Source organism: Bombus bifarius, unplaced genomic scaffold, assembly GCF_011952205.1.
Source record: "Bombus bifarius isolate JDL3187 unplaced genomic scaffold, Bbif_JDL3187 scf7180000007968, whole genome shotgun sequence".
NCBI classification, from domain to species: Eukaryota; Metazoa; Arthropoda; class Insecta; order Hymenoptera; family Apidae; genus Bombus; species Bombus bifarius.
Window position 1 is genome coordinate 509433 of NW_022884354.1, and position 27572 is coordinate 537004.

The 27572-nt window shown below is 44.0% G+C and overlaps 1 protein-coding gene across 1 annotated transcript in view; it reads right to left on the reverse strand.

Annotated features, from left to right (window-relative positions):
• Nucleotides 1–27572, reverse strand: part of LOC117209208 — a 191966-nt gene that overhangs the window by 30398 nt on the left and 133996 nt on the right. Inside the window, exons 3-4 of the mRNA XM_033450924.1 lie at nucleotides 14706–15019; nucleotides 14008–14187 (exon numbers count right to left, since the gene is read on the reverse strand). Coding sequence (XP_033306815.1) covers nucleotides 14008–14187; nucleotides 14706–15019 — 494 coding nt within the window. The remainder of the gene's footprint in view (nucleotides 1–14007; nucleotides 14188–14705; nucleotides 15020–27572) is intronic.

The following is a 27572-nucleotide window of genomic DNA, read 5'->3' on the forward strand; positions in this document are numbered from 1 at the left end:
GTATCGTCGGCTGTATCCGTATTTTAATCCGAGGACGAAAGTGACGCAACGCAGGCGTACGAATCTATCCGGCCAGCCCTTGAATAATTAATACGTTCTAATTAATCACAGGCTCTCGGGTCGCGTCGTAAAAAACGTAGACAACGAAGGAGAGAGGTCTCGTTGGAGAAAACGGGGACGCCAGGAGGCGCGATGCAATTAGCCGAGTGGCTATTCACCGACTTGTTAACTCGTAATGAACTGGATACGTACATACTAATTAAAGTAGCTACATCGTAACGTTATCGATGAGCGATCGCGTGGCCTGTATTTCCCAAAATTTTGTAACCGTCAGGCTAATCGTAGAGTACGCGGCCGGTTAATTACTTCGTTCATAACGCGATACGATAGTTGCATAGAGCAACGAGGCGAAAGCCGCGTTGTATACAAACCTCTGATCTCGTTAAATCGGTCGCTTCGTGCTTTTCGCTCGCACCCGTTCCTCGCAATAATCGTTAATCGCGCCCCTCTGTCCAGTTTCACGTTAGCATACGCGAACCGTGTAATTCATTTCGACTCGCAGCCGGAGATAGGTTTCAGGGCAATACTGTTCTTTACGCCGTTAATAAAGAACGTCAGGACGCTTCTCGACGCGGACGCAAGCTGGAATTACGGTGCAGTCGTGAGTGCACGCGCGATGTCTCGTCGCAGGGAAAAAAAGGAGTAGATATCGTTCGTTTTTGTCGCGCGTAACGAGCCTGACCGATCGATATGACGGTTTTTCGCCGAGGGTAAAGAGAGGAACAGAGGATACAGGATGCTGCGAGCGTACACGCGTTCGGCCGACATTAAACGGATTTATCCGGCGTAAAATCTATAATCCTGGCAGCGATAATTACCGCGACAGTCGTCGCAGTAATTTAATAATTCGCGGTAATTTCGTGTCGTTTACTTCCGCGCTAGAAATTCTGGCGGGGGGTGTCCTCGTGCTGGCCTCCGTCGCTGGTTAATACGATCGACGGCCAGGGAATCGTGACAAATTGCGACCGGCCAGCCGATTCGATATCCGATCGAACATCGGTCGCTGAATTTTCGGGAATCGAGAACCTCGAAAGCCAACCCCACTTCTCTCTCTCTCTCTCTCTCTCTTTCTCTCGATACGCGCTGCTCTTCTCTCCTCCGCAGGGAATTTACAGATTGCCATGGTGGTGCAGAGTGTTCGCGAAATCCCTACCTATTTCACTGGAATAGAGGGGTCTGCGACGTGCAATTATACGGCCAGAGATACGCATGGGATACCGCAGCGGAGAGTGTGTATTAAGTCGATTCTTTTTTGTGGGCTACACGCGACAAGATTTACTGGTCGCGTTATTATCGTCTGTGTTAATGAGCCACGACATCCTTTACTCTTGCCCCCTGCAATCTCGTTATTTCCTGGATTTTATTAAGATAAGACGAGGCGGAGATGTTATTGCTGTTGTCGCTGCAGTATTATAGCACGGGAAGGGTAATGTCCAACCGAGGATGATAGTATTTGCGGAATAACCAATTGACAAATCGATGCAACCTTTAGCAACTTTGATCATCGACGCTATAAACAACGATACGGTAGAATCTCGATTATCGGGTTAACGTTATCGCGTGTTACATAGTATTCGATTAACGGATTAATAAAGTGATGGATTATCGGTGACCATCGAGGACAAATTCAGGGATGATGTTCTGTTAGGAAGACTGGAGAACGGGCAAGCTCACGTCCGTCTAATCACATTCTTTTAAAAGAATATCATACTTTATGCAATTTCGCACCAAATCCAAGTGTGCACAATTATTCAAAAACACAAAGAAACCCGTGTCACGTTTTGTTATCAAGCTACAACCTTGCTGCATAATTAGCCAGCCTTTTGAAAGCAGTTTGCTCGCCAGATCAATTTTACAAGATCGTTTCTCGCGTTGCCTTCGTTAGCGTGCGAAAGGTGGCAGTTCGTAATACTCGATTACGAATGCATAAGCGCGAAGGGCAAACATTTGCGCGAAGGTGCATCCGCGGAATTGCGTTTCGTTGTTACTCTCGTTTAAACTAGCTCGCTGTGCCGCAGCAACACGGCCAGGTTCAGCCACGTGTTTTAGTACCGCGACAAATCGATACTGGGTCCAGCGCGAACGCTGGAACTTCTCCTCCGCGAGACTTCTTTTCTCTCGAATGCTCATCTTTATTAGCCCGTTACACGTCGAATAGTTTCCACGAGCACCTCGTAAACCGCCAACTTAATTTTACACCGAAACTTTTCCGCTCAGCCTGTAATTAGAAGCCCGGTGGCCCGGGCGTTAAACGTGCCCGCTTCGTTTTATCCTCAGCCCGTGTGCACGCCGCTATTGGCTCGATGATATTTTACCGGCTATGCCCCGCCGGCGAGCGATCGATATTTCTTCGGATTATCGCGTTAGCGTTCGCGTTCCACGGTGAACAAACTGCGGATTACCTTCCTTCGAGGCCGTGCATCGTTGATCAATTTCGCTATAGCGGCTAATCAATTCCAGCAGGATCTCCCGGCAACGTTTAAACCGACGACGAGCAGGATTTCGTTTCAGGACGAGCTCGACAGAGCGAAGGAATTCGATTATCCTGTTATTGATATCGATACCTTCATAAGGCAGACTGCGCGGCGTAACTCGATTTCTGCTCGACTAGCAGAAAAACGCCCCATCGTGTAACGCGGTCTTGAGACTTTTTCTCCTGTGCGAGACTCGATCGGTAGAAAATACGGCGGAAAATAGCTCCGAGATCCGATGGAAAGTCGATCGTGTGATTTAATCAACGTTCCGATTGCCGAATGAAATTTTCAGCAATCCTTTCTCTCCTCGTCTGGCCGTCTCTCCGGAACGTTTTCCAGTCCCAACCGATTCCACTTGACTTTGAATTCTCTGATAAACCGGAAGAAGGGTATGAAAACGTGCACGGCTATGCGGCCACGAGTAATTAAAGTACCGATCGTTCGCTTGATTATCGCGATTTTATAATTACCGTTGAGCCACGGGCCGGTCGTTTTACGTTGGCAAGAGGCATGTATAGGTGGCCGACCGCATCGCTTGCATCACCACCGACCACCGCGAGCCGCTGGTTAATCCGTCGATAATCGGACAAGCGTGACAAACCAATGCCGGGGCAGACTCGGCCTGTCCATGCGATAGAGACGGGGACAGCGATATGGTCAATGAAGAAGCCGCAACACGAGTGCCAGGAAAAATGACCAAATTTTGTGCCGAGTCAGGCCGATGGAATTGGAAAGAAGGTGAAATTAGCGATAGAAGTCGATCGAGAGATTGCTGCTAATTAAATAGCTAAAAAAGTTGGCTTTTCATATTTCCTTTTGAAAATGCTGTAGCTAGCGATAGAGTGGACAGGCTGTGAATGTCGATATTAAATGCCAAAAAGAATTTGGTTTTGATATTTGTAAATAAAATTCGATGAGAGTGGGAAGAGAAATTTATGTGAATCTTCTTTTGGTTAAATCGATAGAATCGAAAGAAAGACGAGATTAGGGATGAAAAAGTCTGTCGATCTTTGTACAAGAAATTGCTAGACTTTGATATTTAGAATGAACTAGTCTCGTCTAGTGGGACGAATGGATCGGTTACTTTGACTTTTAACGAGAACATTATTATTTGAAGTAGTCTCAGGTGTTCTCGTAAGTGGTTCGATCGAGGGCACTTGGAGCTCGTTATAATTATGTTATACGACTAATTCGACAAGACCTTGTTAATTTGTAGGGTTTGGTATCGATCCACCGAGAATCAAAGACATCGACGACAACGCGCGATCGACGAGGAATCGGAAGTCTGACGCGTTTAATCACGAGTAATTGACGAGCCAAGTTACTTTGTGCGATGGTTTATTAATCTGAAAATATTAGATGGTACGAAATTTTTGCCATTGAAGAAATTTTCCGCGAATCGCGTTCGTCGGGAGATTATCCCGGATCCAGTCGGATTTAAAACGCGATTTCAGGCGTTCATCGATATTAGGAGGATTGGCTTTCGAAGTTCTACATTTACGGTTTGATGAACTCGTCGGTCTGCTCGCTGATTAAACGTGAATTTTACAATAATTTCTTTGCTCACCGATTCGTTACGATGGAACAAATTTTGTCATTGTAGAAGCTATCAGCGAGACTAAATATAATTAACGCTGCTTATCGTTAAAAGACGCGAGCGAAATGGTATTCCATTTCCGTTTTTCGAATAAAGGGCGACTGATCGGATTAATCGATACCGTGGAAAAGCAAAACAACGACTCGCGAAAGAATAGAACAGTGTTTGTCGGCCGGACTGCAGTTCGTTGCAAAACGAAGCAAACTTTTAACAGTTTGTTCCGGCGTTGCGAGCGGTACAGCTGCAGCTGAACGATAAAAAGCTCCTGTGGATACACGTCGGCTCGCTATTCCGATTTCCGGGGTTTCGAAGCCTCAACTCCGTGGAATACATACGTTTCGCTCTTTACGAACCGTAGTATCCAACGAAATAGAACAACATTCTGCTGATTCCACAAATTTTTTCTCCGTTAGAGTTACGCGAGTTGTCCCGCTCGTATTTCACAAGCTCGTGTGAATGTGAAATTCCACAAGGGGCGAAACGCATCAATACGTTTCCGTGGTTTCTAAATATAATAAACTGGATATCACGCGCGGCTATGTCGCGATGATCGTACGCTGGTTTTTAGAAAATCAAAATTTACGAAACGCAGAAACGAAAGAAACGTGGTCGAGGTCTGACTTCAAACGTTTCGATTCCACTGTAATTTTAAAGCGAAAGGAATTTAGTCGCTGCGGTACGGTTAAGTAGTAGAGGAGCGCACATGGTCAGACACAGCAGTAGACTCCTAGAACTAGCGTTCTACTTTTGGAAATTTTTAATATCGTTAACGATGCAACTTGGAACTTCCATTTTTTTAATGTCGACGGAGTATACCGAGTGTTCGTAAATTTTGTAGTCGAAGTTGTATAACACGACGGTGTTCAGGTAAACGAAAGCTCTTCAGCGACAAGACGTTAGGTTAAAATGTCGGGAAACGACAGATATAATAAGTCAAATTACGACACTCTGAGACACGACGAGATTACTTCTGGCCCTTGGTAATAAAACCACGAACTCTTTCGTCCTCAAACTTTAACGAGAGAAAGAGGACGTGTCGTGAAAGCGTGTCTTTGCGAATATTGCGACGAATCTCGAATTTTCAAGGGAGGAGCCCTTTGATCCCCTCGAAAACGACCGCGTGCTTATGAAATATTTATCGTCGTTTATTAATCACAAGTATCCCTTTGTGTTCGATACCTTTCTTTCGTAAGATTCTTCGTCTCATTTTCGTTCTTTGTCGATTCTTTCACTTTATGCATAGGCTCGCGAAAGAATCCCGTTGTGGCAGAAATTTTTCATCGATATATTACAAACGTTACAAGACATCGAAGATCGAGACACACCACGGATTATTCCATCGTTCGAGTACATACGCTTACGCTAACTAACCTGTACCTTCCACGTACACTTTCACATTTATTTGAAACTTCACCAACGTAATAAAATGTCAAAATATTTCGTATAAAACACGCGACGTATTCGTAAAAGATTTCTACAAGTAAGTTGCAATACTTTCGTCGTGGCAGTGAATATTCGTATCGAGAGATTGTATTGGTCGTTTCAGAACTCTTTTCAAGCAACCTTCTAAAAAGGCAGAAGAAATACTTTCACGAGGATATTTCGCGTTTGTCTACGGTGGTAGAAAGGAGCGGTGAAATGCATTTTCTACGCCCGCCTCTCCACCTGGCGACGAAAGAAAGTCGCGGCGCACTGACTTTCCGACCGGTTGGAAAGCGTCGGCAGTGGATGAAAAAGCGGCCGCGGGAAATAAATCTTTGACCGGGTTTCGCGGGGGAGAAGCCCATAACGTGTCACCAGTTATAAATTCTTACGTTTCCGCCGCAGTTTGAAATAGTGGTGGTGAACGGAAGGGAGTTCGCGGTCCTCTGTCACTGCACCCTCTTTCGGCTTCTTGCGTACCCGTTTTCCACCTTCGAGCACCGCCTCCATGGGAATTGAGATTTCATCCTTCTTTATACCTCAGCCGAACCAACTTTCTTCCCGCGAATTTTTTCCACATCTCCATCTTCCCACCGATCGATCGTTCCAAAGGTTAACCTTCCTTTCGATAGAAAGATAAATTATCTTTGTTTCTGTTAGTTGATCGATTATTATCAACTATCGTCAAGTAGTTAGCATCGTCGGAATTATCATCGTTTCTTGGAACAGACACGATTTTCATTGACACGAGTTTACAATTTGTAATACATATTCGATATTAAACGATTATCGTGAAATATGAAAAAATGTACAGAAAGCACATAATACGCGAGACTATACGAAACAAAACCAAAATAAAGCAGTAGTCGCTGTAATATTTGACAGGTAAAACAAATCGACATTCAGGTCTTAGATTTTTAACGTGCATAAAAATCCGCAGTTCATCGATTTTCGGTGTTATTACGAAGATGCATTTTATTTCCTTCGTGCAGGATATTTCTATCACGATCCGCAGTTTCATCCGTCTTCTTTGAAAAATCGCTCTACAGCTATGAGAAATCTTAATTCTTCTCGGATAGATCCGGCATCTCGTGCAACTTTCCAGTTAGTTCTCGAAATGACGAGCGATCTTTTGATCGCGCTTAGATCCCGTTTGAACGAGCTTGCCGAGGAACACCCAAGTTTCTTCGCTTTTTGTCCGAATGTTTTTTTCACCTAGATAGAACGTGTTCGATTACGAGATGGAACACGACTCTCTGGATGCGTTCGATTCTCTCTGCGAAGGAAATTCGTATTTCGACGAGATATCTACTTGAGTCTGTTCGATGTAAGATTTCAACGACGCGACGACTCATTATTCACGGATACGTCGCTGAAGCTCCTCGAGAATATAGCGTACGCGTTCTTAGCCGCCTTTTATTATATTCACCATCGATGGAATTCTTCGGAAATTGGCCTGGAAAATAAGATTCTCGCTGAGGATGGGCGGTGCTCCGATATTTTCACGCGAGGCACACACTTTTCCTGCCATTCACCCGGCCAAATCTAATATACCTGCTTATTTACGTACCTATGCGAGAAGGCGAAATAATAACGAGCCCTTTCACGGCCCTCGAAAAGCACCCAAGTCGAGACTCTTTCGACGCGAGAACGTCGCTGTTTACTTCAAAATTGCGTGCTCGGAATACCTACTATGCTTCATATCCTCTGCTCTTTCACATGCACGCACACGTGTATACAGATTGTTGCACGTGACCAAATCAGGCTACACTATCGGCTAAGACCAAGAGGTAACGCTGCATTTTTAGTTATGAAATGGTGTAACCTTCCTTTTCAAATATAAAAATCTGCGTGTTGTATGTTATTCAAAGTTTCCTTTGGATAACCTCCGCCTACGGCGATCGTATTCCTTTTTTAAGTTCAATAATATTTTGTATAAGTTGTCTCTCCCGATCACAGCTACGTCATCCATCCAAACGAGCTGAACATTGTGTTTCCTTTGCAACCGAGAGATGGCAAATTTTCTGCACATAAATTTTTCTTTTTCATCAATTTCGATTACATCGACGCGTAAGTTTGCTCTTCCTTCTGGAAAACTTGTTTCTTGCCACTTACAGTCTTTTCTTTCTACAAGCACTGTGCGATCATTCGCAGCGCTGTACATTACATCAAAAACCATTTAATTTTGCCAAATGAAATGTTGCTCTATCTTCTGGCTCGTCTCCTAGTTCTATCTACTCTTGTGCACGCGCTTTCTCCTCGCTGCTATCGAATCCCCGTGGGGTTTCGAGCGAGGAACACTTTGACCGGAACAAAACATCTCGTCTGGTATTACGCGGCCGAGGGAAAAATATTGTTTGAACCCTTTTTTATTTTCTGGTTGCGCGCATCCTTTTAGTCGAATCGATCGGAAGCTGGTCGATCGAAAGCGGACACGATGGTCCGAGCATTTCTTCTTAGCTGGATACGATCGTTCGGGGCAGATCGTGCGAGGAAAATTGTGAGCGAAAAGTTGGCAAGATGCCAAAATGGAAAGGTGAATCGGGATCGAGAACGTCGAAGGATCTTCGCGGACGGATATGGATTGATAGTCGGAAGACGAGAAGCATCGATACGCTTATCTTTGTGGAACAGACTTCACGATTGCGATACGCGTCGAACAAACAGTCTCGTCGATAAACAGCCGCATCGAGATTCTAGGGGCGAGCCGAGTTGCTGTCCTCTCTCGCGTTCATCTTCGAAACAACGTTGCTTATCTCGACAGCATCGCGTTGACACTGGGATACCAGAGTCGAATTGGTCACGGGGGTCGCTAACGATTATCCCAATTGCCTCGGCCTTAATCCGAATAATCCACCCTCGTATATATTCGCCCCGCCTTTGTCCATAACTCTTCTTTAATTCAAATTAGTCGACGAAGACTGTTCCTGGTTGGTTTGTTAACACGAGCGTCGAAGTTACGAACGTTCTACAGGAACGTGGTTCGACGCAACGAGAAAATTCTCGAGCACCTACGACATGTTCTTTCGTTGCGAAAGCACAGGTAGACGAAAGTTTCTCTCAGGCATTCATAATTAACAGGTATTCACGGGGCAAGAGAGGTTAGTGGAGAGAGTCGATTCGAATTAATTCGCAGCCTGATCTCGTCCCTCGAATCCCCCGTGCTGAGGAGACAAATTACTCCGTAGCAGAAGGGAGTAATCGAGAACAGCCGAGATAATCGACCGGCTATGAATAGTTGGTAATTACGTAAAGTACGCGCGAACATCGAAATATGCGGCTGTATGCGTTCGTGTCACGGTTAACCAAGCCCTATTGCTTTCAGCCAACTTGGGATAATCCGGTCGGCGCCGCTTTGCCAACTAACTCTCTCCCTTTATCTTCCACCGGTGATACTAACTCACTGGTTACGAACGATAACGAGCCTCGCGAGGTACCAGCCAGTACTCCGGGGAACAATTATAATCGGCAACGATCGACATGTTCGATGCGTTATCGAGTGCTTGCTTAATTTAAACTCTTCGATTTTTCATCCCTCGCGTTAGAACACCGAGATAAACTCGTGACGTGGATTACGAATCAAAGGTTATCAGGATGATCTGTACTTATATCGAGCTTGTAACCCGACTCGTTGTGATTCGAGTTACATACTCGAACATCTTACAACGAATTTATTTAAGATTTTGAAAAACAACGTAAAGCTTCTATTCTATTCGTAAAGTTCTTCTATTTCCCCGTATCCTAAGCATAAATAAAATAACGCTAGAAACGTAGGAACGAAAGGAAACGGATAAGAAACAAGACTATAGGAATTTTAAACTAAATTAAACTTGCTATAAGAACTCGTGCTATTTATGCGCTCGCTGTTGTATATACGGGAAAAAATTACAAGCCAGGGGATTAATTTCGTTAGACCGCCCTTTACTCGACGAACAAACACCAAGTTCTGTTCAAACACGTTGGCAAATTATTATTTACTTTTGACGATTCTACGCAGCGCCGAATTAAATGGTCGCAGAGTGCAGGCTGTGTAACAAACGAGACTGTACGAATAATAAATAGAGAACGGAGGAGAAAACAGCGCGGAGAGCTGGCAATCCTCTAATACTAATGTGCCGTAACTGCGTTTCCGATGTTCTCCAGTTCCCGCGAACGCCACTTTAATATTCCGTCCGAGGCATTAAACGGCACGAGAGAAAACAAACGCGCGAGCGACTATGGCCACTTTGTTAGGCTAATATCGTCGCATTACACCGAGCCAACTTAATTGGCATAAATGATAACGCAGGTTTTCTCGGCCGAATCCACGGTCCCTGAGCGTATCGCGGCTGATTCTCAACCACGATGCTCGCTATTTATGCCGCCAGCTCTTACGATATTAATATTCAGAACGTTGTACACACGCGTCCCAGCAACTGGGTCATGGAGAATGAATCCGCGCGAACATTAGGCAAAATCTCCAATTATCCTTTCTACGAGGTATTTTAAACAGCTGAATTCAAACTTCGCAGGCACGTGATATTTTTCGAAACGAGTAGAACAACTTTAATAAGATTATTTATACGAACTTTGCGAGGAAAGTACGCGTGATACGAATTCACCGATTGTTTTCGCCACTCGTGATCTTTCTCCTTCGTTTTCGGTGTCCGCGTTTAGACGAGTAGATTTGATAAAAGAAATTAAAATATGCACGGAACACGTGTATTTTACTCGTTGAATATCTTTCCCGACAATATTCGGTTATTTCAGCGAAAGAGTTTAACGACTACACTGCGAGCTTGCAAAGTACGATTCCAACGATTTATAGTACGTCGTATGTATACGTCTCTACTGAGATGCATGAAAATATCAAATAACGCGGAAGGTTTCGTTAATCCCGTACGTTCTTTCAATTTCGTTCGGAAATAATTTAGCAACTGCCAGCTGTTCCACTCATCTTCTTCCACGTTTCAATCAGCACAGTCGACGCGGATTTATACAACGATTCGTAATCGTTGCAGAGTATTCGCCGACCAATCGAACCGGCACAGAGTGGCGCGTTTTCCATCCTGTCCGAGGACATAAACATTATCGATCCTAGGAATCGGTACACGGCAATGGAGGTCGTCGCGATACGGGGCGAACATTACGCTGCGCGTTCCAATTTCCAGCTTAATGGAGTACCTAAGATGCTCGGTCGTAATGGAACCGTTTCTCCGGTCGTTCTATTTCTTTTTTCTCTCTTCCTCTTTTTTTCTATCGTCGTAACACAGAGTACGCGTCGTCGTTGCCCATTAACCGTAATGGTGGCCGCGAATTACAGGCAAAAGAGCGGTGAATTAACGTTGTACGGTTCGGTGATTGCGTACAGGCTCGATAAACGCGCGAAATGATTGTCTGTCTGGTAGAGTGGCGGAAAGAGCGCGGCCAAGCTTAATCAGCTGTAAATTACGTCGTGGCGCCGGCGACTGGTGACATCGTTGGCCGACAAACCGCGGTTCGCTGTGAAAAAGTGCCCGATCGGACGTCGAACCGGTTTTTTGAAAAATGATACGACCAGCATCGACGTTCGTTGAATTTACCACGGTTGGTTAAAACACACGTACAAACGAAAAACAGGTCGAGGTAGATCGCATTAGCTGGCAGGGTGAGTTACGCGTTAACGGAGAATTTTATAGGCAATGGAACACAGTATCTTTGCTAATGAGCATAGGTGTATCGTATAACCCAGGTAAGCTACCCTCGATACAGGCAGATTCGTGGTAGTCGAGTTATCTAGAGGCTGCGGATGTTTATACTTTTATGGGGCATTTAAACGTGCGAAATCACACAGAACACGCATAGTACGCAAGATTGTAGAAAGTATTCCAGATAAAGTAGCGTCTAGTTACGTATGAATATTTTAATTGTGTTACCTTTAGAAGAAAAAAGGAGACAAGGTAATTAAACTAGGTTGGTTTCGACATTGGAATAAAATTATAATTAAATAGAAAAGTGTATGGCAATGTAACGTAACGAAATACGAGTCACAAGTTACCGATCAAATTTCAAAAGTTGAAAATCAAAACCATCGCGAACATTGGTAACTCGAAACGGGTAAATTCCGATACGATTAATTACAAAGTAACGGAGTTCTACATGCCCAGGAAAATTTTTAAAAATTGCCCGATTCGTCCAAAAGAAGATCGTGCCAAGAAGATAGAGGGCGGAAGAAAGATCTCGCCCACGAATATGTATTTTCTGCGCACATTTCGAGAAACCGGACAAATTGTTGGACCAGATGCTCGCTGAAACAGCTGACGAGGCATCTTCCAGGAAACAAGTTAGCCTGGATTACGCGAAGGTGGCAAGTAGAGAATGGGATGGAAGGGAGTGGAAAAATGGCGAGGAATAGCGACGGGTCTATGGGATTAGCGAGGAAAGTTTGATAATTATACGGTAAGCGGGTCAGGCTTTCCTCCTCGGTAAGAGGAATCGCATGAACGGAGGACAGGGGACAGCGACTGTCGCGATGGTGAAAGCGACTTGTCACTAGCTGAGACGAAGATCCTACGAGGTAGGGATGCGAATGGGCGAGTAGCAGTCACGACCAAAAAGGAAGTTGGAGAGAAAGGAGGACAGGAAGTCGGGAAGACATAATTAGCAAGTTTAACACGAGTCGCTGTCTCTCGAATCTCGTTACCGCCGCTGTCGCTTTTCGTTCGAACATCGTGGCGCAAGAGAATCGAGTCCTCCTCGAGATGAAGTCACCAAGAGGAAAAAGAAGTTTCTTCCGGATGGCTGAAATTCGCGGAAGTAGCAGCTGGCCAGTGAGCAGAAGTTGCCGAGAATCTCGACGAGGCCGTAGCAAATAAATATCGACGAGGTTTCCAGTTCCAGCCTCTTTTGCTAGATTAACAATGGCGATGTCGAGGCTTTGGCGAGTTAGGAATTTTCGTGACAGAGAAGCATACGGACGCATAGGTAGAAAAGTTCCGCACGATGAATTAGTGGAAACCACGCAACAACGGTTTAAGTAAGATAGATGATGCAGGAGATATGACCCGTATAACGCAGACCACGTTTATATATCAAATTTACCGGTTCAAGTATAAGAGATAACTTTTTAAAGGTATTCATTTTTCTCCAAGTATATTAACGAGATATGCAGTGGCTCGTGAAAGTATTTAAACACTTACACGAGGATCGGTCAAATATTAACCGGACTAAGCGTGGTACATAGCGTCTTCATAGTGTCGTTTATTCAGATGGACATTGCGTGGGAGTTTAAATAGACGTGGCTTGAAGACGCGGTGCTCTACTTATCGTTTCTTCGATAGATAACGCGATGAACGAGAAAGCAGTACCGGCTTCCGTTTGCACAACGCACGATTATTTAAATTTTTAACCGTTCAGGTCACAAAACCCATTGAAATTTTGCATAGGTGGCGACTGACTGTTTGGGGATGAAAAATTATCAGGAATCCAAGCGTTTGCGTGGTATAAATCATTTTCTAGTGGACGTCGATGGACGTTTAAAACACATGGCATCCAAGATAAGTGTAACGTGAGCGAACGTCGAAGCTGTTCGGGAACTGATCGAGCATGATCGACGCATAACAAACGACGAAATTTGCTCGAAAGTTAACATTAGTTATAGAAACGTGGTTTCCATCGTTCGCAAGCAGTTAAAATTCCGCAGAATCACGGCCACTTAAAGAGGCATTAGGAGCACAATGTTCCAACAGCAACGAAGAAGTAGAGCAATTTGTGCGCAATTAACTTCTGACTCAGCCCTCTACTTTCTACGAAAATAGTATAAAAAAATGATCAATCCGCTGGCAAAAGTATATAGAGAGAAACGGAACATATATAGAAAAGTAACTCGATTGTTCTTTTTAAAGCATTCTACCGAAGTAAAAAGTTCCGATTTATATCTAATTGACCCTTGTAGACATTTTTTATATAGAGAACGGCTCGAAACTCGATCAATATGATAAAAATTTCAAGCGAATCTGAAAATGTATACAGAAGTTATATCATATTTATCGCAAGCAAACACTTCGCAGAGATCGTCGAAATATTTCGACTAGTCGTCGTATTAAAATAAATCGTAATATACAGGGTGGTTGGTAACTGGCGGTACAAGGGGAAAGGGGGTGATTCTACGCGAAAGAAGAAGTCGAAAATATAGAACAAACATTTTTTTTTTAATTTTTCCATCGAGACAACGATCTACAGTGAGATCCGTTATAACGAGACGTGAAAAATTTTTATTCTATATTTTCGACTTCTTTTTTCGCGTAGAATCACCCCCTTTCCGCTTGTACCGCCAGTTACCAACCACCCTGTATATAGTACGCGTTAGCGACACGTTATTCTAAAGTTAAATGGCACATATTCCCTCCAGTTGAATACAACAATCGACCAAAACCCATTGCCAAGTAACCGATCGAACGATAATGATCGCATTCACGAAAGAAAGCGGCCAGTTACCTTGGTGAAGGTGAGGGTGGCTATCGGTGGTAGACGAGGTAGATTCGGATAATAAAAGCTTCCCGCGGGATGTGCCGGGTACCGTGACGTGATCCTGTAGGCGATTCCTTGGGGTTGCGTCGGCCAGTTGGCAGCCGTGAATGTGAACCCGTTATCGGTTCCACCGTCCAGCGGATCCAGCTGAAAAAAGAGAGACGAACATAGACGATGAGTCGGCCTTTCAATGGGCCTCCGCTGGATTTTAATGAGATGGCACAGAGGAGCCGTATGCTTCGGATCGGTCGGAATTCCTCGCTGTTGAAATGGAACGCGACCTATATATTTTTTTTCTCCGATCGTCCAGCCTTCATCGTGCTCACGATCATCTTATTTTTTTTCTCTCTCGAAACCTTTTGGCAGCCAAACTACCAGTCGCTTTAACGAACGAAAGATCGCTAATACGGCGCATCCAGTATCCGAATGGTAAAAAAGTTAAAAAGGCTAGCTTTTGTTCGATAGACCAGTGCTTCGACGAGGATGAATGCAAAATCCGGCCGAGGCTTCGATGTAATTTTCCATATGTTGCGCGCGGCCTAATTCGAGCCGTCGTTATTAAAGCGCGTCCGATTGAAATTGTTGGCTGGTCGTTGCGGAGAAAGCAAGCCGATATATTTCTACTGTACATGTCGAAATCAATGATCCCTGTCGACGATAATTACCTCAACGGTTACTGTGTCGACCCAATTACCCTCGACGCACAGTTGGAAGGAATCGACCCCAACGAACCAGTCGGGGCTGGGGTTTATACGAGCCATGATGCTTATTAGAGTGTGATTTCCATCCAAAAATGCTCTCGCGATACTTGTTCCCTCTCCTTGTGGCACTGGAGGGCCCGTGAACGAGTGAAGACTGTTTGGCGAGTCTCCATCCGCGTCCATTCCATCCGTTCTTCCCGTTTCCACGTACAATCTTATTCCACTAGAAAGCCTTTCTCCTAATCTGTACAGCGTATAGGTAGAGTCGTGCGTTCGACCTGTAACAGAAAACAGGAAAGATATATTTAACGACATTATCGGATTCCGACCATCGCGTGTTTGCTCCAGCTTTGCCGTGAAGTTACTGGGTTCTTTGATCAACGTGGAGTTAATTAACGAAGGAAATAACGGACAGTTAATTGACAGAGTACGGCAATTAAACGCATCGTCCTTGATACGCGAACATCGACGGTTTTTCCTTTTTTCTTTTTATGAAACACATCGGTCAGTCTGTGGCGAACGTGGAGGACCGGACTAAACGGTTATAGGGATCGTTAACAGCAACCCTTCCGACGAAATGGTGAAATTTACACGAGACAGCGAATTTATGGTCAATGAACGCGTCCGTCGACAAAGCTACTGATTCGCGTTTGGGTCTGACGTATTCAAAATTTCCGCTGCTGCTAGTTTCAAAGCCGATATACAAGCCGCACGAAACGTTGGTATTTTTATTTCACGGAAGAAGAAAAAATAGCAAAATCAAAAAGCGAATCGGGCAATCGAGATTTTCTGGATCCCATGCCGCCACGAGTTTCTCATTGATCGACGTCGATAAAAATTCCCCGGCGTGAATTCGTACTCGACACGTGGACGAAATAAGATAAGAACATATCGTAAAGCATAATAAAATATAAAAGCCGTGCTCGGCATGCCGGGCACGTAGCTTCTTTGCGGAACTCGTGCGCGAAAACAGGAAGGCGTTTCTCATCTCAGGTTGAGCCGAGGCGTCGACTATAAGTTCTCGTTTTATCAAGAATTCGACAACACAGGTAGCAGCGGTAGGATTCTTAGAATACGGACGATGATTCCGAAGAGCGTTCGTCTCTTTTTTCTTCTTTGCGCAGAAAGGCTTTAATGTGTTCCAGAGCATCTGAATATCTTTCACAGATGAGAATGCCACTATTCAAAATGTTTTAGCGAATAACTTGCAACAAAAATGCACAAACTCTTTGATTTATTTTAGGGATTTGAAATTCATATTGAAGGTTTTTAATTTTTATAGAGATTTTTGGATTACTCCTGACCGAACGAACAGAATTTATAAAATTTCTAAATCCGAAAGCTAAACGTTCCTTTCAAATTCTCAAAACTTGATATTTCCGTTACAATAATTTTTGTAATACGAGATATTTCGTTAAACTATAATTCTACGATGATTCTACTAGACGATCTGCATTTTTCAAAAATCGCTAAAGCACTTTCACGTCCACGAAGTTAGAAAGCGTTCGTTGACCAATATACAAGACGTCATTCCGAACAAATGTTTCGCGTAACGTAGTGGAAATAAAGCGTAGAAGAATGTCGTTTGTCTGCGAGTGGAAAGCTGTTTGCACGTCTGCTGATACGTCACGGTGATAGATCAAGTTTCGAGACTTTACCTCTTTCGTGACAATCATCGGCCCGAGTCGCGCCACTTTAACGACCATCAACAGATATTTTTAAGACGATATATTTCGTTGATCCTGTCGCGTGTAGCAAACTTTAAATCCTGTGTCGGAAGTGCAGCCTTCGATGGTTAAGTAGGGACGGAAGGATTGAACTTGGAATGCTCCTAGTTGGAAGTTGAACGTGGAAGGATTAACGTCATCGTTCTATTCAACTTCCTCATTTCCAAGTACCGGAGCTTTAATTGAGATCGAGTTTGAGAACAACGAAACACCACGTTGTTCTGCCAATGGTATCGTTAAAGCTCATTCCCGGAAGAGGCAGCCTGCTGTTTAATGGAATATAATTTTTCAGCTCGAAGAACTTTCGATTACAAGCGTTCGTAATTCAATCCCTTGGTCTGGCAAACTTCGCGGCGTCGACGATTTCCAGTCGCAAAGAGGATTAACGAAATCTTGATGTAAGGAGCCCAGGAACAGAAATTTCAGGGAATCATTAGGCGCTTGGAGAAAGGTAGAACTTTCAACAATGAACGACAGGTTCGAACGATAGAGTTTGCTCGCTAGGATCGGTGTGTCAGCGTATGAAAAATAGTTGTCGAATATCGTCGATAACTTTCGAATGACGAATATGTCAATTCGATCGCTGTACATTTTATTTATATACTTTGCTTTACGTCGTAAAAATATCAATTGAGAAATACCACAGGAAGTCATAAAATGGTTGAATCATTTTACAATTTTTCGCAAAAGTTGTACGATTTTCATTGAAATGGGAAATAAATGGACTATACAACGACTGAATAAAAGTTTACCGTATTATTTGTAAATAGATAATTTAATTTATAGACAGATAATTCGATCGTTAAAAAGGGTGGTCCGTTTCTCTCTGAATTATTCTACAAGCGAATACATTTAATGCAAAAGCAAAGCATCGTCGTGTACAACAGTCGCTCCAAAAAATTCTCGTGTACACAGGCGAATCACGTGCTCCAGTTTGAGAAACGCTGCCGCGAACCTATTAAAGCTCGTAGACACACGTATAATCGACGACATAAACGTTATTCAAATGGCCGGTGTGTACACCGTCGGGCATTGCGATTCAGGATCACAGACCGCCATTAAAATTCATGAGGACCGTCCGTGTAATTTCGTTTTTACGTGCCCGTACGCATTAATACGGCCCGGAATCGAACCGATTCTTCGATTTCAACCATTTTCGAGGTAGACGAACGATAGTTTTCCCGGCGTGGAAGGACGCCGCGGCGATCACGCGGACGACGCCGGGAAAAAGTCGGCGTTTTCAGCATGCGTTTTCAATTTGTCAAGCTATCCGACAAAACGGCACTGTGGTTGCGGTTTCTCCGTCTGGTTGGTTAAAATTTGCTTTTCAAAGGGTACTCTGACCCCTTCTACCATCTGTCGCACACGCTGCCACCCTTAATCCTATCGAGTTCCAGAGTGACTTAATTAGTTGCAAAATTAGCGAAAACCACGGGAGGAATGGCCCGTACGCCGGAAGTTGTTCGCGGTTGTCACGCGGAAACCTATCGAAAGGGGAATTTGGATCTTAGTCGCAGAACCTTGGGAGCATTGCGTCAAATAGATCGAAGTTATTTAACTTTTGAATTTTCGATAATTGGAAACGCTACCATTTTCCACGCGATAGCGTCGCAACACTTTGTCTAGCACCGCGTGGGATTCGAGTTGAGGAATCAATCGATGCCAGCGTTGGTACAGGCAAAAGATAAAAATAAGCGATCTGGAAGCAACCAACAAGAAACAATGAGCTTCTCGATAGAAAAGGAGCAAAGGAAAATAAGGATTAGTCGGAGGATCCTTGGATTTCGATCGGGATATCGGTGGATGCGAATACTTGCTCGAATATTCATCGATTCGGTTGTTTATCTCCGCGATCACGTATGCGCGATGAATAAATCGATGGCGAGGCTGGACTGCGAAGCAAGCCTTCGTCAGGAAAGCGAATCGCCAGAGGATGCACATTTTTTGTTTTAACTGCGAGATGTTCGTTAGTGACGTATCCCGTTTCCGTGCGTATCATTGAATTTTATAACGTTACTAGAAAAAACAGATACCACGTTTATTCCACGCTTCATAAATTTCAGATTATTTCCCGTTTCCCCGTTGCCGCGTCTCTTCATTGTTCGCGGTCCCGATGAAAACGATTACGCAGTTTGTTTTATTCCTTTCTGCTTTTTATGCTCCAGCCTGGAGAGTTTATTTTGCTGGGAAAAATAAAAAAAAAAATATCGTTTATCCTGGGAAGCGAGCCAGTCGTGTCAACGTGTCGCTCGAATTGTTCCGTTCATTAGATTAATTAATAACGTCGTTTGGCCATTATTCCCCTCTACCGACCATTTTTTCGCTCTTGTATCTTTTTCCCCCCCTGCTTCTACCCCACCTCTCGGGCGAATATAATTTTCTCATAAATGAACACAGATACTTTCTTTTTTTTCTATATTCCCGATAGTAAACAACTTCCATTTTTTAATCGAAGCTTCGGAGCGAACAACCGTATTAATAAGCTAATTACCCCGGCAGCGGGTGTTTGTTTCTATCCACTGAATTCTACGTATCGTTAGGAGTTTTCCGCCAGTCCAACAAGACTCTACACTCTGGCATGAATATTTTACCAGTTATTCGTTATTAGATCGTCGTTTTTTATGCAAATTCACACTTTGCAGAAAATAATTAAGAGCCTAGAAGTTTATTAGGAAATTGTTTCGTTTACCAAATGTTACAAGAAGCGTTGTATTTTACACGCTTTATACATTCTTCCTTATCACGTGCATTTTGAGAAATTCCGCACCTTTAAATTTCCTATAAGCACGTCAAAATCCGGTCTATTCGTTATCTATATAAATCTTCGCTCTCGCGATCCAACTTTCAGCCCCCGAAGTTTCTACATGCTGGCGGAGGCGGTTGGCAGTCGAATACGCACATTATTCGGCAATTCCTACGGCTGGGAAAGGCTCGCGGCTCCCTAAAGAAGTAAGAAATTTGATTAAGTTCCCTACGGCGTTCGAATTCAAAGGAGCCACGACGTACGCTGGATTCAGGCTCTGCGCTGCGGGGCTTTTCGCTCTAAATCCATCAGACCAGGCGAGTCAACGTGCCAAGAACAAAGCTGCTTTCACCGTTGGCTCGCGGGAATTCCACTACCCTCGATCTGACCTGAACAATGCTAGTCGTTGACAATACCGAACCTTTTTAATTAGTAGCTGTGTCGGTGCACGCGCTCAGGCCCTTTCGTTTTCACCCAGCTCCCGATATCGAGAGCGTGGAACAACGGAGTCCGCTCTGACAAATCGTCCGTGGGACATTTTCCAGGCCAGAACCATTTGTCTTCGACCGAATCGGCCCCGCCATCGGCTCGTTCGACGATTATGCATTCCGGCTGCACACGACAAAGAAATTTATATCTCACGGCCGTGGAATTTCCCCGAGTCCCGATGTTGCACGCGAGCCATTATCATTCAATACGATCTTGCTGCATTTTACACCTTCAACGTGCTTTTTGTTTCATAACATATTTATCGATCGGGTGCTTCCACAGATCGATACTAAATTGATGCGGTGTTTTGAACGAATGAAAAAGATTTATGCGAATCTACGGTGGAAAATGGTTTATTACGGAGTCATAAGAGATGGAAGAATAATTGTTCCTTAAGTAACGCTATATGTAATCGACGACAATTAACAACTGATACTTGACAGAGTATCTGTCTATTGAGAAGCAATTTTTTATTAAATATTTTTTAAATTTTCCGTCAACTAGCGTATGTCCACAACATTCTAGGGCAAACTGGCAAATTTTTGTCAACGTCTAATTTTCCTTATTGTCTTTTGCTGTAAAAAATTTTCAGAATGTTGTGCGGTGCCCACTGCAGCTTCTTCTACATTATTGTATAATAAATATTGCATTGCATTGTATTCGTTTCAGCCCGATGACCTAGAAATTAGACTTGGTCTTGTCCCATATTCTACGATCAATTTTTGCACGAAAGGTTTAATAGATTTCTTAAGAAAAATAAAAGTTCGCTTCGAAGAAAGGAACGCAGGCCATCTACGAGGGATGAAATCTTCTTTATTTATACACATATCAGTCTTGCTATAATAGACTTCTTATGAAAAAGGATTCTTTCATTCCCTATAACTGCACGATAAATCATTTTCAAATATGCGTCCGTATGAACCTTTTTCATTCCATTTAACCTTCAGAATATGCTGCAATAATTTATCATTAACTTGTTAAATCAGTCCACATAGATTCTTGCTTTCGTATCATTTCTAGATCTATGAGTTCCTGTCTAAACGATGGAGTACACCGACATATGGCATAAACAAGCGGCAAGTTTACGACCAGCTCGATTTTTCAATCGAAGAGACACGGGTTTTCGGCGAAAGTGGGGCATAATAAACGATCGTGCGAATGGTCCAGACGAAGTTGCGGAAAATTGGGACGCGTCTGGCCGCCAGTCGACAAATTCTGTTGAGCTTTTACGAATAGCTGAGGAAAGTCACATCCGTTAGCCGGTTGGTCCGCCGACAAAGTCCCAGGGAGAACAAGTTCCCTCTTACTGGTGCCGTGATATCTCGTCCGCGCGAAAGGAAACTCTGCCTTATCCGGCCTCGACTACAACAAACTCTCGGTTCAGCCGTCTTGCAGGAACTTAATGGACCTCCGTAGAACCTCTCGTTTCCGGCACAGATGCCAAACTATCGAGGATAATACCGACAAATCCGCACACACGTGTAGGCGCGTTCAATGGCGAACGGAATGTGTTCGATCGACCCTTAACGTGCGTTTACATCAAGGGAATAAATGCTCGTTCTTCCTCCACTCTAGTTAAACGAAAGCGTGAACGAGCATTTGTTCGTCAGATGGGAAATCGAACATCCGAATGCTCTATAACTGCCACACACACATATCTATATATATATGTCGGAGATGAAAGAACATCGGGGCCTTTCTTTTGCAATTTTTGGGAACATCCCCGATACTTTAGTCTAGACTTTTTATTATAGCTGTACTTAAATAATGAAACTTAGAAGTAGTTGTTTATGATTTAATCCGATTATGTTTGCCCGAGATTTGTGACAGTAGACTTGGGCTCAAAGTGACATATCTGGTCGCTAAACGTAGCCACGGTCACGGGATGGACGTTTTTACCTAACAGAGGTATGGAGTAGTCGTATAGCTCTCCTTAAAAATATAGTTGACTCGAGGGGTACAGAGAGATACAGAGCGTGGCATATAAGTGCAGTTCCACTTGGATCGAGACCAGTAAGTTGAGTTCTACTTGTACTGTGGACAAGTAAGTTTAGTTACACTTGAACTATGGACAAGTAAGTTCAGTTCGACTTAGACTTTGGAAGAAAGCGCATTTGCTGTCCCGTCGACCGCATATTCGTTATTGAACCTAAGATTATTGTCATTAGCATCTCGAGTATCTAATCGCCGCGGTTACTTGTCAAATTCTGCAATAATCATATTTATACCATTAACTATCATCTATATTGTATAACAACAATGGCTAATCCAAATGAACATTCGTTAAACGTCCCTAACTCCAAATTAGAACTCGACATATATATATATATATATATGGGCGTGGGTTCGAATCCCACTTCTGATGTCGGGTTGACGTTAGACTTAGGGGCGTGTAACGCATAGAGTTTGACAATTAACCGTGGTGATTAGACACTCTAGATGTTCAAGACAATGTTCTTAGGTTCAATAACGAATCAACGGTCAACGGGGAAACTCTTTGTTCATTAGAATATATTTTGAAACACAAAGTGACGTTAGCTGTGACGCTCGGTATCATTCTGACTGACAAGACGATGTCAGTAAACTCTCTAAGATGATCACAAGAATAAAAGACTGATACGATCACATTTGTCAATTGCATATTGACCGGGGATATCAACAAAATTCCAGGCGCCGTTACAAGGCAGACCCGCGTAGAGCCGATATTGCTCCTGGCCGGGGCTTGTTTGTTAATACAACGTGTGTCCCTCAATATTGGTACTTCTTCTGTTAGGTAAAAACGTTCATCCCGTGACCGTGGCTTCGTTCGGCGACCAGTTGTGTCACTTTGAGCCCAAGTCTACTGTCACAAATCTCGGTCAAACATAATCAGATCGTATCACAACAACTACTTCTAAGTTCTATTATTTAAGTACAGCTTAACAAATAGTTTAGACCAAAGTATTGGGGATCTTCCCAAAATTCCAAAAGAAAGGCCCGATGTCCCTTCATCTCCGACATATATATTTCTTTTCCTATTTCGTCAGGCGCACTGACTACTTTTCCTTGGATCGCCGAAGAAAGAAACGACGATAGGAATATAGTAGATTTTTCGATGCAAATCAGTTTACGAACAGATTGTTCGGTGGCGATTTACGTTGGGCGAGCACGAGCAAACTGTTGTTGCTCGTTTGATCTAAACGGATCTTTAGACGATTGTTACTGAAATTTTCACGTAGGTTCGCCGATACGAGGCTCGTTAATAATCGAAGACTGCCCCTGTGTAAGTGGGTAATCGATACGATGAATGTTGCACGAGGATCGATCAGAAATTGAATCGTGTTTATGGAACACGCCCTCGAGTTTAATCAAACGTTGCGTTAAATAAATTGCGTGTCTGTCGCGAGGAGGTTCGTGGTTATGAATTGTTGAAGCTGTCAGACGGTCCATAATTGACTTCCAGTTACTCGTTTAATTGTTTATAGATAGCAGATGTTCTATATATAGCGGTAGCTTACTTCCACATTATCGATTGGTACATATATTAAAAAATTAGTTGGTCTGATCCTTTTAGAACGTTAACTTTCTACGACAATTATATTTAGCAGATAGTTATTCGCGATTTAATCGTAATTATAAATTTTCGCAATTGATAACATGTAAGTAACGTACGTTGAACGGGATAACGGGATAAAACCAGATTCAGTTTATAAGATTGTCAAGTGTCGACGGAATCTCAGGGAAGAGAAAACGAGCGACGAAAGACACGTTGAAAGGGTCAGACGAAGAAACATCGTAGGCAGTGAACCATAGCTGAGAATCTCTGCACTCGGTGATCCAACTTAATAGAACTTTCGTAACAAGTCGATGCTAACTTGCTGCAACCGCGAGTTGTCTATATAGCACATGTTACCGCGTTTCCATGTGGAGAGCCTGGCCAGTGTCTTAGCTCTGCTGGCAGTCGCTTGAAACGCGAGTAACCGAGACGTGTTCCCAGAGAAGTGGATAACCCAATTTTCTCGGGTTGCTTTTGTTGCACAGGGAGTGCTGACGTCGTTTCGCGTGCACATCGGGCCAAAACCTCTGGTCGCTGACCTTTCCTTGTTTTGACGCTACGATTCACCGACGATTTCCCGCGAACCGTCCCACTGTGTAGACTGCTACCTTTCGCGAGATCAAAATTTTAACCGGTTGCTTCCGAAGGAATTCTGTTATCGAATTTCCCACGCAATGGCTTCGTATTTTTCTATTCCAGAAAGATTAGTATAATTTAAGCGCTGTACTGGAAAACTACAAAGCGATCGAAAATTTTCTACTATCTGCAATTTGAAACGTAGCGAAAGAAACGCTCTTTGGTTTACATTTGTTCCCAAATTTTACGCGAATCAATCGAAGATGCGCCAGAATATAGAACGGAGTATTTCGATTCTAACACGATGTATTCAGAAATACGGGATATTTCAATTTTCTTTTGAAATTTAAATTTGGAATTCACCGAAGGATAGGAATTTGGTAACGACTGGATGGAACAACATCGTTTCCAGTGACACTTTCGAGCTTGAAAATTACACGACGAAAGGATTAGGGGGCGTCGTCGAGGGAGGAAATGAAAATTCACTTGGCCAGATTCCACGGGAAACGAGTGATTATTGGACAAGTAACCGAACGGTACGTCACACAGAGAGTGGAGGACCGGTGGATTTCCTGGAGTCGAGGGGTCGCACGAGATATAATTGGATTACTAATGAATTTATCGGGAACGGCAATTAGTTTGCATCGAGCCGGCCGATCGATATCGTCGCCCAAGGAAAAACAAACTCGAACACGTGCTGGCTACTGTACTGGTCGCAACTACTATGGTAATGTACATAATGATCAAACGTCGCTTGCTCTACGCTATCGGCGATTGATATTAGGTACATTTTGCGTCAAAGAGGGTGCGGTCGAAGGTGTGTCCAGTTAGTCTGTATATTTAGTCGCGTTATGCAATTTTTTACGTCGGTAGTTTTTACCGTTAAACGAAAAGAGAACGTTTCAACGTTCCTTCGATCTTTTAAAAATATCTTTTATTCCGCCATACTCGCAAATGCTCGAGTCATATAATCGTCTGATTGTAAATCCACGAGCGTATCGGTGAAATAATCGAAGCGGCAATATACGGGTTGGCGCAAAGCTGCCAGAGAGACGGGACAAACCGCGAGAAGATAGGCAAAGTGACGTTACAATGAAGTATTAACGCGCTCGTGCACGCGTTAACGTGGACCGCAAACATCAGCAAACAGCCTAGCAGAGGCAGAGGGAGAGGGTTGTGTCCCCGAACGTTCGAAGGCATCAACGAAACGCGGCGTAATGCAGTTAACCGGCCGTCGGATTTATTGGGAACAATAACTAATTTGCCGTAAAGCCGCATAAATTATGAATGCCGCCGCTCTCCATTTCCCGATAACTCGGCTCGACCCTCGTCCCTTTCGATTCTCTCCCCTTCCGTCTGACCCGCACTCTATTTCCCCTTTTTTCTCTCTCTGATATCTCTTGATGTATGGCTCACAGCGTTTTATTTACCAACATAGACGCGTAGTTTTTCCAATTCCATATAGGAGAAATATTTGATATTTATGACACACAGAAATTGTCTTTTGACAAGTTTCGATCGTAATTTGCAGATAGTATAGTATCGTTTTTTTAATATCAGGATGATTTGTGACGCGACATGCAGGTGTTAACTGTTAGTAATAGTACTAATATACATACATACGTACGTAGCGTCTACGATCTGTGAATAAATAACCGTATTTGGCAAAAGCTGTCTGTCGGTGTTACAGGAACGTTAATGAATTAAGAATTATGCATCGGTAATTTCTCGTGTCGAAGCTCGTTGGAAACGTCTGCATCGAAATTTACAGAAGTATTTACAGTACTCGTGGAAGAGATTCGTCGATGCCGTCATCGACGGACGAAGCGAATATGCACGAGAAAGAAATTCAATTTAATCGTAAGCGATGAATTTTTTGTAGCGTAAGATTTACATTTACAGCGAGATAAGGATTGTTCACGATCCTAAGGAGCGCTGATAATCGTTCAACTTCTAACCTACGAACAAAGGTGTACGACGCATCGGCTGAAACAATTACGTGAACCTTTATCGAGTCTTAATATTTCTCACCGTCACGTTGCCTGCGATACGCTTAACAAGAAACAAACGAACCGAAGAGAGACAATGGTCGGCAATTCCGAGGATTCTTAATACGCGATACGCTCTCAAATGAACATCCACTAACCATGCAATACCGTGCTACCATGCCGAAAACTATGCAACGCGCTTGATAGTTCGTTGAAGCGTCTCGACGTTGCCACGTCGATGGATGACACAAAATTCGAGGACGAGGCCGGAGCAGGATCGTTCAGGGCTGCAGTCGGCGAAACGAGTGTTTCGAAGCCGTGCAAACAAACGGCGCTCTAACGAACTAGCGTGTTCGCGCCAAGTACCGTGTTCCGGCACAATGTACCGTGAAACGTTTAAATGGCACGCATTAGCCGCGGTGACGCTTCCTCCCGGTCATTTCGCAGGATTTCGAAGCTGAAACGTAACCGGCCGGTAATGCCAGCGGATTGTTCGCCCGCGCTGGCCACTTTTGCCCTAATACTCCCGCAACCGCGTCCCTTCCCCTTCTTGTCTCGTTCCTGTTAGAGGGGAAAGCCAAACGTTCGCGGTCACTGGAAGAGCATGTTCTTTTCGGGATTCGCCATGGCAAATTTGCCGCGTTCATTGTCCAAGGATTAGCTGGCGTGAAATTTCCAATCGACGTTCCTTCGTCCCGTCATGCACGGGATCCTATTCGCAGCACTTTCGACGGTCGTATTTTGAGAGCGTTTCATCCGTAGAAAACCGCAGAGAGATCCTTCCAACAGCCTGTGCCCGGCGAATCGAGCTTGTACACGATATTACATGGCCCGCGAGCGAGCACGTCCATTTATATTCAGGTGCACGCCATCCGCGAATAACTTCTATTCCCTGGCGTTGGCGCACGTGAGCGGCCATTTCCTCGTGCGTGAAGCTTTCCATTCATGGTGGCTGTGTGCGCGATTGACGCGTTTCGAGGACACGCGCGCACCTCTGTAACGTCTAGCGTCGCTCGTTCGCTTTTCGCGCAACAAAGTATCGGGTAGACGTAGTACGGCGAGAAGTTGTTGGAGAATTTGCATAGATAAGATCGTGGATAGTTTGCGATACTCAATTTCCGTGAAGCTGGATGATCTTGAAGCTCGTTAAGGCGAGGGAGACTCTAACGAAGAATCAATGGAAGACTCTTGAGTGACGAGTGTAAGAGGAGTCGTCGTAAGCTTGTTGCACCGTGCGTGTTTCTCCATTCAAGGTCTTCCATTGAACAACACTCCAACATACATACAACTCGACGCTATCGAACCAGCTGAAGCGAGAACGAAGGGTGAAAGAGGGGGGAGGGGAAGATCGGGAACACTTGACATTTTTGCAATCAACCCGACCGTTTGAAAATGAACTCCATCCTGAGGGGCTAATAAATGCTTGGCTGGCTCGTAGCACGCGCACAGGGTGTTACGCGGAGCGAAGAGACTCGAGGGTCGTAAAAGGTGTCGGTGAGAGGTTTCGATAGTTGTAGATTAACGATCGAAAAGAGAGCCATTGTACGTCCCAATCGATAACCGACTTTTAATCGCCGACCTTCGGAATATACGATCATCTCCTCGACATTTGCGTCGTTACTGCTAAATCCGCAGCTTCGTAAATCGACTATTATTTTACCTTTTACGTAATACGATAAACCGAGAGCGATATAAAAGCATCGTGTAATTTAGCGTTTCGTACTGGTCGAGTAACGGGTGTCGCGGAAATTAAGCAAACGATGCAGGTTCGTT